This window comes from Scyliorhinus canicula, chromosome 1, assembly GCF_902713615.1.
Source record: "Scyliorhinus canicula chromosome 1, sScyCan1.1, whole genome shotgun sequence".
NCBI lineage: Eukaryota > Metazoa > Chordata > Chondrichthyes > Carcharhiniformes > Scyliorhinidae > Scyliorhinus > Scyliorhinus canicula.
In genome coordinates this window covers 45,375,127-45,388,767 of record NC_052146.1, presented here as the reverse complement: position 1 = coordinate 45,388,767, position 13,641 = coordinate 45,375,127, and the positions used below count along the sequence as shown (strand labels likewise).

General features: G+C 44.1%; 1 protein-coding gene across 1 annotated transcript in view; it reads right to left on the bottom strand.

Moving 5' to 3' along the window:
• slc15a4 (solute carrier family 15 member 4) overlaps positions 1–13,641 on the bottom strand; it is a 122,665-nt gene that overhangs the window by 104,402 nt on the left and 4,622 nt on the right. Inside the window, exon 2 of the mRNA XM_038790263.1 lies at positions 2,233–2,525. Within this exon, the coding sequence (XP_038646191.1) occupies positions 2,233–2,525 (293 nt within the window). The remainder of the gene's footprint in view (positions 1–2,232; positions 2,526–13,641) is intronic.

Below are 13,641 nucleotides of genomic sequence, written 5' to 3'. Positions count from 1 at the left end.
CAGGTGGGAAAATCGCCGGGGCGCCGCACGAATCGCACCACGCCGCCCCAACCCCCACACTCGATTCTCTCTTCCCCCCCCCCCAGAAACCAGCGCCGCGAGAATCGCGCCAGGCCACTCGGAGAATCGCAGCAAATAGTGAGCAGCTATTCTCCGTTCCGGATGGCAAACAAAATGCAGTCCCGCCGGCGCCATCCACACCTGGTCGCTGCCGGCGGGTAGTCGCGAAGGCTTGGGGGGGTGGGGGCTCCTTCACCGAGGGAGGGGCCTCCGAAGGGGTCTGGCCCGCAATCGGGGCCCAATCCGCGGGCCGGCCTCTCCCTCCCATGGCCTACTTTCCGCCACGGCCGGCCCCTGAACAACCCCATGTTGGGTCGAGGCCAGCATGCTTAAGAAGTTCCCCGCGCATACGCAGGATAGTGCGCCCCAACTGCGCATGCGCGAGTTCGCACGGCGCCCATTCGGCACCGCGTAAGGAGGCTGGAGCGGCATGAACCGCTCCAGCTCCGTGCTGGCCCCGTGGGGGCCAGAATAGGTCATGCTCGGGCCCTGTTCGCGGCGTCGTGAAACACGACGGCGCGAACACTTGGCTTCAATATCGGAGAATTGCCCCCAATAGCTAGACTGAAGGTGCAACATTAAAATATGAAAACAAGTTAAAACAAGTAGCGTCCTGATGATTGTTTATCAAAAATATTGATACTAAAGGGGGCTTGGCAGGGTAGATGCCAACAGGAATCAAGAACTAGAAGTCACATAGTTTCAAAATAAGTTGGATTTCCAATTAAGGTGGTGATGAGGAGGGATTTCTTCTCCGAGAATCGCTAGTTGTCTGAATATTTTCCCCAGCAAGTGGCGGAGCCTGGGTCATTGAATATGCCCAAAGCCGAGTTGGACAGATTTTTAACTGACAGGAGAGTCAAGGGTTATGGGGGCAAGCAGAAAAATGGAACGAAGGCCATAATCAGATCAGCCATAATCTTATTGAATGGCAGAGCAGGCTCAAGGGCCAAATGGTCTACTCCTGCTCCTATTTCTTATGTTCGAAACTCCTAACGCAGTTTAACAGCTTGTGACGAATGCAGGGTTGTAGATATATTGGATTATTATTTGGCAATTCAAGAGTAGAGTTAAAAGCCTGAGTGTATTTAACTCCAGTCCTGGTGCTTTTGAAAAGAATCTGGTTTTGCAACACCAGAAAGCTTTTAGGAGTTAGAGGTGAAATTGACCATCAAAAGCTAGAGCTATTGCACTGTTGTTTGAGTAGGAGGAGTCCCTGGGGAGTTAATGTGTTTTCAGCCTGGGGAGATGATGTCATTGCTGGGTGGAGCTAAGATATTCAGACATTGAGAAAGATTTTGAGTCAACTTCTGATCTGGCTAACACGAGTCCACAAGTAAGGTCTTTTGTTCTCACAGTAGGATAATCAAAAAAAAAATGAACAGTATTTAAAACAGTGCAGACGTATCAGAGGACGGGAGGGGGGGGGGGGGGGGGGGGGGAGGCGGAAATAAACCAATAAACCAGTTGAAACAGCTTCTTGAAGACATCGAGCCAGAGTCTGCAGCATTTTTAACAGGAGCCAAATCTGTTCTGGAAATTACTCTGTGCCATTGGAATGTAGGATGCATTAAGCGCTGTATGTTTTCTTCTTGGTTAATAGCGAGTGGAGTAATATTATGCAAGGGGCAACTGTAAACTATTTTCGGGTGTGAAGTTAAAGATATTAATACTGTGTTAATAATAAAGTTTTGTTTTAAAAATACCAAATCCGTATTTCTTTATACAGTCACTCCTGGAATAAAGTACTCTTTTTGCACAATCTTACAAAATAAACTAAAATAATGGGGTTTTGGTCCAGTATCCGAGCCACTGTTGGGGTCTGGTCTGGGATTGTAATAAGCTGTAAAGTGGGACGATAGTATGGATTTTGAAGTTACAGCATTAACTGTGCTTCTAAAAATGTTTTCCTTTTAAATGTGAACAGTTGAGATACAAGGTAGTATATGAGTGCAAGTTCTTGATGTAACATTATACCGGTGCAAGTCTTAAAAATCCACATAAAATCCGTTCAGTGCGAACTGTTCTCGCAAACTTTGTAGTTGCAAATATGTATAATATGCAATACAAAAAAACAGAAAGAGATAATTAATAGCACAAACTGGATTAGTCGCACAGCATATCCTCAAAATATAATGTTTAAAATACTAATGATTACCATGCAATCTTTACCTGGGATTTTGTTCACGATTGGGTTTTCTTGAAAAGCAGGAGTAAAAAAGGATCTTGAACAGGTCAGAGAAGGAACTGCCATCGGGTGGCTTTGAGATGAAGACTGATTTGCCACACGCAAAGGTAAGGAAAGAGATCCCCATGCAAACAGTAGGGATAATATATCCGAGGAGAAAGCTACAATTCTGTTGAATATATGAAATGCCACCCAATGAGACAATGGCGCCCAAATTAATTGACCAATAGAACCAGTTGAAAAAACGACGAGTAGCTTCGGGCCCTCGGTCTTTCACCTGTTGCAGAAAAACAAATCAGTGTCACTGTAGCAAAATTTCAGTCACACGAACCATCTTACTGTCACCATACACAAAATGTTTGAAATACAAAACACTATAAAATATTATATAAGTAGTACGATACAATAGAAGAAAATGGCTTTAGAATTTGCAATCTTATGGATCAATTGGCAGATTCTCCTCCTTTACATCCTCAGGACAAGCATTAAGCTGTTAGCTTTGACGCAGTGGTTGCATTCTCACTGCAGGGTCAGAAGGGAATTGGTGCAAGTCCAATTTCAGAGACTTAAGCACATAATCAAGCTTGACAGTACAGTATTGATGGTGTGCCACACTGATGGAGCTGGTGTCTTTCTGATGACACTTCAATCAAGGCTTCATCTATCCTCTCAGAAGTTCCTGCAAGCAGCAGAATTCTCCTTGGATCCTAATATTTATCCCTTAACCAATTTCTAAATCATATCATCCCCTCAAGAGTAGGCAACAACAGTGGGGGCTACAAATGCAGAGAAAGAGAGAGTTGGAGTTCACTCCGAAAGTCAGTGAGAACAGTGGGGACTAAAAGTGCAAGGAGCGAGAGAGCAGGACCACACTCCGAGGGTCTGTGAGAACAGCGGGGGACTAAAAGCGCAGAGCAGGAGGGCGAGAGCAGGAGTTCACTCCGAGAGTCAGTGAGGACAGCAAAGGGCTAAAAGCACTGGGAGTGAGAGTGGAAGCACACTCCGAAAGTCAGTGAGGACAGCAGGGATAGCAGGGGCTAAAAGCGCAGAGAGCGAATGTTACAACACCCTGGGCCAGTGCGTGCCCCCACTTGACCCAGAGGCGCAACACAGTTGAAATTAGCTTTTATTTTAAACTAACCGATGTCTTCGGCTGACAATAAGTAGTCATAAGGTTTGTCAATTCAAACAGAAATAACATTTTATTAACAGTAACTATAATTAAAAAGGCAACAAGTATAACTGGTTAATCACAATCTAATCTCTAACCCCACCCTTTAAGTCACCCCATCCTCTACATGCACACACAGACAAACAAACACAGACGGGAAAGAGGGGTGTAAAATAATGATGAAAGTAAAAGAATGAGTCTTTGTTTCAGATGGACACATTCCAGTTGGTTTCTTCCTCAATCTAGGCCATCAGGTGGGTGTTAGTTTTTCTTTCGAATGTAATGGTTTTCGCTACAGACTCACAGAAATAGGCGAGTAAGAGCGAGAGAGACAGCTTGTTCATTCAGGGTCTAAAAGCTTCCGCCTTTAGACAGTGGTCAGTGGAGCAGAGGGAAATCTGCTTTCGCCTAAAGGGTTCAATGGCTTCTCTTGAAACCCAAACTGATAGGTTTCATAGAATTTACAGTGCAGAAGGAGGCCATTCGGCCCATCGAGTCTGCACCGGCTCTTGGAATGAGCACCCTACCCAAGCCCATACCTCCAACCTATCCCCATAACCCAGTAACCCCACCTAACACTAAGGGCAATTTGGACCCTGAGGGCAATTTAGCCTGGCCAATTCACCTAACCTGCACATCTTTGCGCTGTGGGAGGAAACCGGAGCACACACGGGGAGAACGTGCAGACTCCACACAGACAGTGACCCAAGCATTCAAACCTGGGACCTGGAGCTGTGAAGCATTTGTGCTAACCACTATGCTACCGTGCTGCCCGTCGGTTGCCATGCTCAATAGCAAGAATCTTTATTAGTGTCACAAGGAGGCTTACATTAACACTGCAATGAAGTTACAGTGAAAATCCCTTAGTCACCACACTCAGCGCCTGTTTGGGTACACAAGAGGCACAATTCAGAATGTCCAATTCACCAAAAAAGCACCTCTTTTGGGTCTTGAGGGAGGCGGAGGGGGAAGAGAGTAGGTGGGAGGGAAGGGGGATGGGGGAAGAGCGCGGTGGGGCGGGGAGAGGGTGGGGGAGAGGGTGAGTGGGGGGGGCGGGGGACAGGGTGCGACGGGAGGGCGGGGGCGAGGGCGCGAGGGAGAAAGAGGGCGTGAGAGAATGGGTGAGCGAGAGAGAGGTGTGTGAGTGAGAGAGAGTGAGAATGAGAAAGAGAAAGAGAGAGGAATCGCACACAAGGGTTCACGCCAAGAGTCAGCGAGGAGAGAGAGAGAGAGAGACAGAGCGCGGGAGTGCACTATGGGAGCTGACCTTTAAGCGTTTTCCTCATTCTAAAACAAAAATCACAGGGAAAGCTTGGTGAAAATCACAGGGAAAGCAGTGAGTAACCATTGGCTTTGCTTGTTTGTCTTTGAAATTGGTTATTTATTTGTATCTGTACTTTTTAATTCACATCAGTAAGGTTTATAAACAGCAGTTGGCTTATCCTGAGTCGTAGGATTTGTCAATTATAAAGAAAGAAAAATAATAAATTAACACACAATAAAAGAGCGTGAGACGAGAGGAGCCAGGAGTTCAAACAGAATGAGAGAGGAATCACAAGTTCAAACAGAATGAGAGAGGAGCCAGGAGTTGAAAAGGAGCTAGCTACTGGTGCTGGTGGACCGAGCAGATTTGGTGATGGCAGAGGAAAGCAGGAGGTACAAAGTTGGGTGGCATTGTAAACAGTTTAGATGATGGCATAAAATTGCAAGAAGGTATGAGAGACGAGGTGAATGGGCAAAATTGTGGTAGATGGAATTCAATGTAAGCAAGTGTGAGGTTATCCATTTTGGACCGAATCGGATAGAGCAGAATACTTCCTAAATGGAAAGATGTTAAGTACAGTGGATGTTCAAAGAGACTTCAGGGTTCAGGTGCATGGACCTTAAAATGCCATGAACAAGTGCAGAAAATAATCAAAAAGGCCAATGAAATGCTAGCCTTTTTATCAAGAGGATTGGAGTATACTGACACAGAGGTTATGCTGCAGCTATACAAAACCCTGGTTAGACCCCACTTGGGAGTACTGAGAGCAGTTCTGGGCACCACATTTTAGGAAGAATATATTGACCTTGGAGGGACTGCAACGTAGGTTTACCAAGATGATACTTGGATGACAAGGGTTGAGTTACGAGGAGAGATTACTCAAATTAGATGCTGGAATTGAGAGGTTATGGGGTGATTGCATTGAAGTATTCAAAATATTAACAGGAAAAGACAGGGTAGATAAAGATCAACTATTTCCACAAGTTGGAGGTTCTAAAACTAGGGGGGATTGTCGAAAAATTACGGCTAGACCGTTCAGGAGAGATGATAGTAAGCATTCTCTTCACTCAAAAGGGTGGTAGAGGTTTGGAACTCTCTCTCACCAATGGCAGTTGAAGCTAGATCAGTTGTTAATTTTAAATTAAGAGATATAAATTTTTGTTAAGCAAAGATATTAAGGAATATGTGCCAAAGGCAGATATACGGAGTTAGGTCACATGATCTCATTCAACAGTGGGACAGGCTTGAGGGGCTGAAGAGCCTACTCCTGTCCCGATGTTCGGAGAAGAAAGGAGTAAGAGAGAGAGTGTTAGATTTATGAGGCATTGGGACTTGTTCTGGGGCCTGTACAAGGAGGACAGTTTACACCTCAACCAAACTGGGACTAATGTTCTCACAAAGACTAGCTAGTGGTGTGGGGAGAGTTTAAACTCGATTGGCAGGGTGGAAAGGAACTCGAGAGGAGAAAAACTGGCAGTGGGAAGTAGAGAAGTATTAACTGATGACGAGGATAGATCAGAGAGTAGTATTAAGGTAAACAGAATACTTGGAAAGTTTGACAGAAGTAGAGTAGGGTACGGTGAGTCACTAGAGAGGGCCAGAGTAAGGGGGGGTGGGGAGTTAAAAAGCCTAAACCAGGATTAATGTAAATGAGTGGAGTGTGGTTAATAAGATTGGTGAACTCCAGGCACAGGTTGACAAACGTAATTATGATTAGAAGCAAGAAAGGTAGAAAAAGGAGGCGAGGTCGTATTGATTGAAGATGGTATTACAGTACTGGAAAGGGATGATGTTGAATCTCTCTGGCTAGAGGAAACAAATGGAAAAGGTGCAATAATGTTGATCGGTGTAGAATACAGCCAACAAATTAGCGGAAGGGATGTAAAAGAACAAATTTGCAAAGAAATTACAGAGAGGTGCAGGAATTATAGTCATTATAATGGGTATCTTCAATTATCCAAATGTAGACTGGAATAGGAATAATGCAAAAGTACAAGAGGGGCAAGAGTTCCTGTAGTGTGTTGAAAATCAACTCTGCAGCAGTACATTTCCGGTCAAACAAGAGGGCAAACATTGTCGGACCTGCTTCGAGGGAATGAGTTGGTCCAAGTGGATCAAATAACAGTGGGAGAGCATTTCAGGAACAGTGACCATTGTATCACAAGGTTTAGGTTGGTCATGACTAGGACATGGGGCAATCCAGAGCAAGGAGAATTATATGACGGAAAATCAACTTTGATGCAATAAGAATGCATCCAACTCGAGCGAGTTGGAGTCAAATGTTGGCGGAAAAGACGGTTGCTGAACAATGGGCTACCTTCAAAGAGGCAGTATTGCAGGAGATGTTAAGGTATATTTCCTTCGGAAGGTCAAATCAATCTTGGAGCAGTCTGGACGACAAGAGAGTTCGAGGTGAAGTTGGAAAGGAAGTAGTACATGTATGACAAGTAGAAAATACAATGGAGAATCAGGTTGGCCAGAAGGGAATTGAAAAAACTCATTAAAAAGGCAAGGATGGAGCAAAAGAAAAAAAAGAGACTAGCAGCAAACATAAAAGGGAATCCCACGGTTTTAAGTATGTAAATAATAAAAGGATGGTAAAGGAAAGTCAGGCTGATTAAGGATAAAAGAGGATGCTTCTATGTGGAGGCAGAAGAGGTAACGGAGGTAATAAACGAGTACTTTGCATCAGTCTTTACAAAGGAAGAGGTTGGGCACATGGTGGCACTGCTGCCTCACAGCTACAGGGACCCAGGTTTAATTCTGGCCTTGGGTAATTGTGCGGAGTTTGCACTTTCTCCTGTGTCTGCGTGCTCCAGTTTCCTCCCAGTCCAAAGATGTGCAGGTTAGGTGAACTGGCTATGCTAAATTTCCCTTTGTGTCCAAAAGGTTAGTAGAGTTACTGGGTTACAGGGAGAGGGTGGAGGTTTAAGTAGGAAGCTCTTTTCCAAGGGCCAGTGCAGACTCGATGGGCTGAACGGCCTCCTCTGCACCGTAGGGATTCTATAATATCCTACCTAAGCTGAGGCGAGAGGGGGCATAACTGGTACACTCAAATACTTAACAATTGAGAAATGGTGGTGTTAGAAAGGTTATATTTACTTAAAATTGAAAAGGTACCAGGACCGGATCGCATGCATCCAAGGATGCTGAGGGAGGCAAATGTGGAAATTTCAGAGGCACTGGTAACACAGGAGGATTGGAGAATTGCAAATGTTGTACGCTTATTCAAAAATCTTTATGCAAAGATAATGCTGGCAACTACAGACCAGTGAGTTTGACTTCAGTGGTAGGGAAACTTCCAGAAACTAGTGTGGGACAAAATTAATAGTCACTTAGACACGCGCAGGATAATTAGAGAAAGCCAACATGGATTCATGAAGGGAAAATCATGTTTAAATAAATAAATTGGAGTTTTTGACGCGTCAACAGAGAAGTTTAATAAGAGCAACGCTGATGTGGTGTATATAGATTTTCAAAGCCATTTCATATGGTGCCACACAAGACTTGTGAGCAACATTGTAGCTCATGGAATAAACAAGAAAGTAGGCACTCGCATAGGAAATTGGCTAGTGACAGGAGAGTAGTGATAGAGTTGTTTTTCAGAGGAAGGTTTGTAGTGAAGTTCCCCAGAGGTCAATGGTGAGACCCTTGCTCTTCCTGACATATCAATTAATGACCTCGAGACTGTGGTGTGCAGGGCATGATTTAAAATTTGCCGATGTTACAAAAATTGGAAATATTGTGATTAGAATAGTCGTGAACTTCAAAAGGTCATAAATATAATAGTGGATTGGACAGTTGAAGTTCAACGCAGAGAAGTGCGAGTTGATTCATTTTGGCATGAATAATGTGGAGAGGCAGTATAAAATAATGGGGATAAAGGGTTTTTTTCCAGGATGGCAGCCGGTTACTAGTGGTTTGCCTCAGAGACCGGTGGTGGGACCACAACTTTTCACAATATACATTAACGATCTAGAAGGAGGAACTGAAGGCACTGTTGCTAAGTTTGCAAATGATACAAAGTTCTGCAGAGGGACAGGTAGTACTGAGGAAGCAGGGAGGCAACATAAGGTCTTGGACAGGCAAGTAGAGTGGGCAAAGTAGTGGCAGATGGAATACAATGTGGAAAAGTGTGAGGTTATGCATTACTAAGTAATACTTAACTGAGGTTAAGTATTACTAAATGAATACTTTTCGTCAGTATTCACTCAGGAAAAAGATAATATTGTGGAGGAGAATGCCGAGACCCAGGCTATTAGAATAGATGGCATTGAGGTGCGTAGGGAAGACGTGTTGGCAATTCTGGACAAGGTGAAAATAGATAAGTCCCCGGGGCCTGATGGGATTTATCCTAGGATTCTCTGGGAAGCCAGGGAAGAGATTGCTGAGCCTTTGGCCTTGATTTTTATGTCATCATTGGCTACAGGAATAGTGCCAGAGGACTGGAGGATAGCAAATGTGGTCCCTTTGTTCAAGAAGGAGAGTAGAGATAACCCCGGTAACTATAGGCCGGTGAGCCTCACGTCTGTTGTGGGTAAAGTCTTGGAGAGGATTATAAGAGATACGATTTATAATCATCTAGATAGGAATAATATGATTAGGGATAGTCAGCATGGTTTTGTGAAGGGTAGGTCATGCCTCACAAACCTTATCGAGTTCTTTGAGAAGGTGACTGAACAGGTAGACGAGGGTAGAGCAGTTGATGTGGTGTATATGGATTTCAGTAAAGCGTTTGATAAGGTTCCCCATGGTCGGCTATTGCAGAAAATACAGAGGCTGGGGATTGAGAGTGATTTAGAGATGTGGATCAGAAATTGGCTAGTTGAAAGAAGACAGAGTGGTAGTTGATGGGAAATGTTCAGAATGGAGTTCAGTTACGAGTGGCGTACCACAAGGATCTGTTCTGGGGCCGTTGCTGTTTGTCATTTTTATAAATGACCTAGAGGAGGGCGCAGAAGGATGGGGGAGTAAATTTGCAGACGACACTAAAGTCGGTGGAGTTGTAGACAGTGCGGAAGGATGTTGCAGGTTACAGAGGGACATAGATAAGCTGCAGAGCTGGGCTGAGGGGTGGCAAATGGAGTTTAATGTGGAGAAGTGTGAGGTGATTCACTTTGGAAAGAATAACAGGAATGCGGAATATTTGGCTAATGGTAAAATTCTTGGTAGTGTGGATGAGCAGAGGGATCTCGGTGTCCATGTACATAGATCCCTGAAAGTTGCCACCCAGGTTGATAGGGTTGTGAAGAAGGCCTATGGTGTGTTGGCCTTTATTGGTAGAGGGATTGAGTTCCGGAGCCATGAGGTCATGTTGCAGTTGGATAAAACTCTAGTACGGCCGCATTTGGAGTATTGCGTACAGTTCTGGTCGCCTCATTATAGGAAGGACTTGGAAGCTTTGGAACGGGTGCAGAGGAGATTTACCAGGATGTTGCCTGGTATGGAGGGAAAATCTTATGAGGAAAGGCTGATGGACTTGAGGTTGTTTTCGTTAGAGAGAAGGTGGTTAAGAGGTGACTTAATAGAGGCATACAAAATGATCAGAGGGTTAGATAGGGTGGACAGCGAGAGCCTTCTCCCGCAGATGGAGGTGGCTAGCATGAGGGGACATAGCCTTAAATTGAGGGGTAATAGATATAGGTCAGAGGTGGGTTTTTTACGCAAAGAGTGGTGAGGCCGTTGAATGCCCTACCTGCAACAGTAGTGAACTCGCCAACATTGAGGGCATTTAAAAGTTTATTGGATAAGCATATGGATGATAAGGGCATAGTGTAGGTTAGATGGCCTTTAGTTTTTTTCCATGTCGGTGCAACATCGAGGGCCGAAGGGCCTGTACTGCGCTGTATCGTTCTATGTTCTATATGCACTTTGGAAGGAGGAATGGAGGCATAGACTATTTTCTAAACAAGGAAATGTTAGTAAATCAGAAGCACAAAGGGACTTGGGAGTCCTAGTTCAAGATTCTCTTAAGGTTAACGTGGAGGTTCAGTTGGCAGTTAGGAAGGCAAAGGCAATGTTAGCATTAATGTCGAAAGGGCTAGAGTACAAGACCAGGGATGTATTTCTGAGGCTGTATTGAGCTTTGGTCAGACCCCACTTGGAGTATTGTGAGCAGTTTTGGGCTCCGTATCTAAGGCAGGATGTGCTGGCCTTGGAAAGGGTCCAGAGGAGGTTCACAAGAATGATCCCTGGAATTAAGACCTTGTTATATGAGGAACAGTTGAGGACTCTGGGTCTGTACACGTTGGAGCTTAGAACGATGAAGGTGGATCGTATTTAAACTTACAGGATACTGTGAGAGCCTGGATAGAGTGGGCGTGGAGAGGATATTTCCACTTGTAGGAAAAATTAGAACCAGAGGACACCATCTCAGACTAAAGGGACGATTCTTTAAAACAGAGATGAGGAGGGATTTCTTCAACCAGAGGGTGGTGAATCTGTGGAAATCATTGCCGCAGAGGCCAAACCACTCGAGTGTCTTTAAGAGACAGATAGATAGGTTCTTGATTAATAAGGGAATCAGGGGTTATGGGGAGAAGGAAGGAGAATGGGGATGAGAAAAATATCAGCCATGATTAAATGGCGGTGCAGACTCGATGAGTCAAGTGGCCTAATTCTGCTCCTATGTCTTATGGTCTTAAAGGGAAAAATCCTTCAGGGTACCTCTGTGTATAAGCACATAAATGATTGAAGGTGGCAGGGAATGTTGAGAGAGCAGTCAATAAACCATATGGTATCCTTTGTTTTATTAATAGGAGCATTGAATACAAGAGTAAGGAGGTCTTGTTGAACTTGTATAAAACACTAATTAGGCCTCATCTGGAGTACTGTGTCTAGTGTGCACCATACTTGAGGATGGATGTGAAGATATTGGAGAACATAACAGAGGAAATTCACAAGAATGATTCCAGGGATAATGAGCTATGAGGATAGATTGGAAAAGGTTGGACTGGTTCTTTTTGGAGAAAAGGCGGAGGAAACTTGACAGTGGTATTCAAGATCCTGAGGGAATGGACAGGGTAAATAGTGAGAAATTGTTCCTCTCAAGAGTACATCAAGAACTAGAGAGCACAGATTCAAAATGATGAACAAAAAGAATAGAAATGATAAAAGAAAAATGTTTTTTCACCCAGAGGGTGGTTGTAGCCTGGGGCAACCCTCCTGAAAGGGTGTTGGAGGCCGATTTGATCGTGATATTCAAAATTGAATTGTAATGCTATCTGAAAAAAATGTGCAAAGTTATGAGGATAAGGCATGGGAGTGGAATTAGGTTGAATGTTCTTTCAGAGTCAGTGCAAACATGATGGGCTGAATGATCACCTTCTGCACTTCGGAAATTCTGTGAATCTGGTCACTGATTCCATTGTTGCTTGTGGGAGCTTGCGGTGTGCCAGTTTGGCTTCCCACATTAACACTGACTGCTCTTCTGAAGTATTTCACTTCAAAAGCACTTGAGGCTGCTCTTTCATGAAAGGCACTGCATGAACAAAGTGAGACAGACAATTTTGTATTTAACTTGCCACTTTGCCTTGGATCCTGGGCTTTTGCTTTCTGTCCAGACTGTCATATGTCTTTGTCAAAAAACTTGCTAAAATCCATAAAGGTTACTTCAAACATGACCTCCATGTCACTCTGTTATCTCTGCAAAAATTTAATATCAAGTTTGCCAGACAAAACCAACATTTAACAAATCCATGCTGACAGTGCTGGCTTAACCCTTGCTTTCTTAAATGACAATTCATACTTCTCCTCAGAATTTGTTCCAATAATTTGCACACCACCAAGGTTAGACGGATTGGCCCATACTTAATCTATCCTTTCCTCCCTTAGAACATACAGTGCAGGAGGCCATTCAGCCTATCGGGTCTGCACCGTACCCACTTAAGCTCTCACTTCCACCCAATCCCCCAACCCAATAACCACTCCTAACCTTTTTTTTTTGGACACTACGGGCAATTTTAGCATGGCCAATCCATCTAACCGGCACGTCTTTGGACTGTGGGAGTAAACCGGAGCACCCGTAGGAAACCCACGCAGACACAAGGAGAACGTGCAGACTCCTCACAGACAGTGACCCAGTGGGGAATTGAACCTGGGACCCTGGCGCTGTGAAGCCACAGTGCTAACCACAATGCTAACAGTGCTGCCCTTAGTAAAAATATGAGCAACTATCCAGTCTTCCACCACCAGACCTGTAGCCAAGGTTTAGAAAATGATGGCCAGAGACTCCGCTACTTCCTCACTTGTTCTCTTCAGAAGTTAAGATAGGTTTCATCCAGGAGTGGTGATTTATCCAATTTCAATGATACTCTAACATTTCCTCTCTGTATTATCCCATCCAATATTTCACACTCTTCTTCAGGACATTCTGCATCGCGCCCTCCCCCTCTCTTTGCAAAGAGGAACGCAACATACACATCAAAAACCATGCCATTGCCACCCCCATACACAGGTTAGTTTTTTGATTTGTAATGGGCATATTCTTTCCTTAGTCATGCTTGAAGCAAGATGAGAAAATACTGTACTTTTCCATAGCCTCAGAACTTCCTAAAGCTCTTCAGAACCCAAAGTACTTTAAAGTGTAGACGCTGTTCTAATGTAAAAGTGTGACAGCTAATTTTGTGCATTGCAAGCTCCCACAAACAGCAATACGAATGACCAAATAATGTGTTTTTAGTGAGGTGATAATGTGATTAGCAGGACACTGGGGAGAACTCTCCTTTTAAAAATCGTGCCATCAGAAATGTTATTTCCACCAAAGGCACTCGTTTAAGATCTGATTCAAAGCAGTGCAGCATTCCTTTATAATAATCTTTATTGTCACAAGTAGGCTTACATTAACACTGCAATGAAATTGCTGTGAAATCCACCTAGTCGCCACATTCTGGCGCCTGTTCGGGTACAGAGGGAGAATTCAGGATGTCCAAATTACCTAATAGCACGTCTTTCAGGACT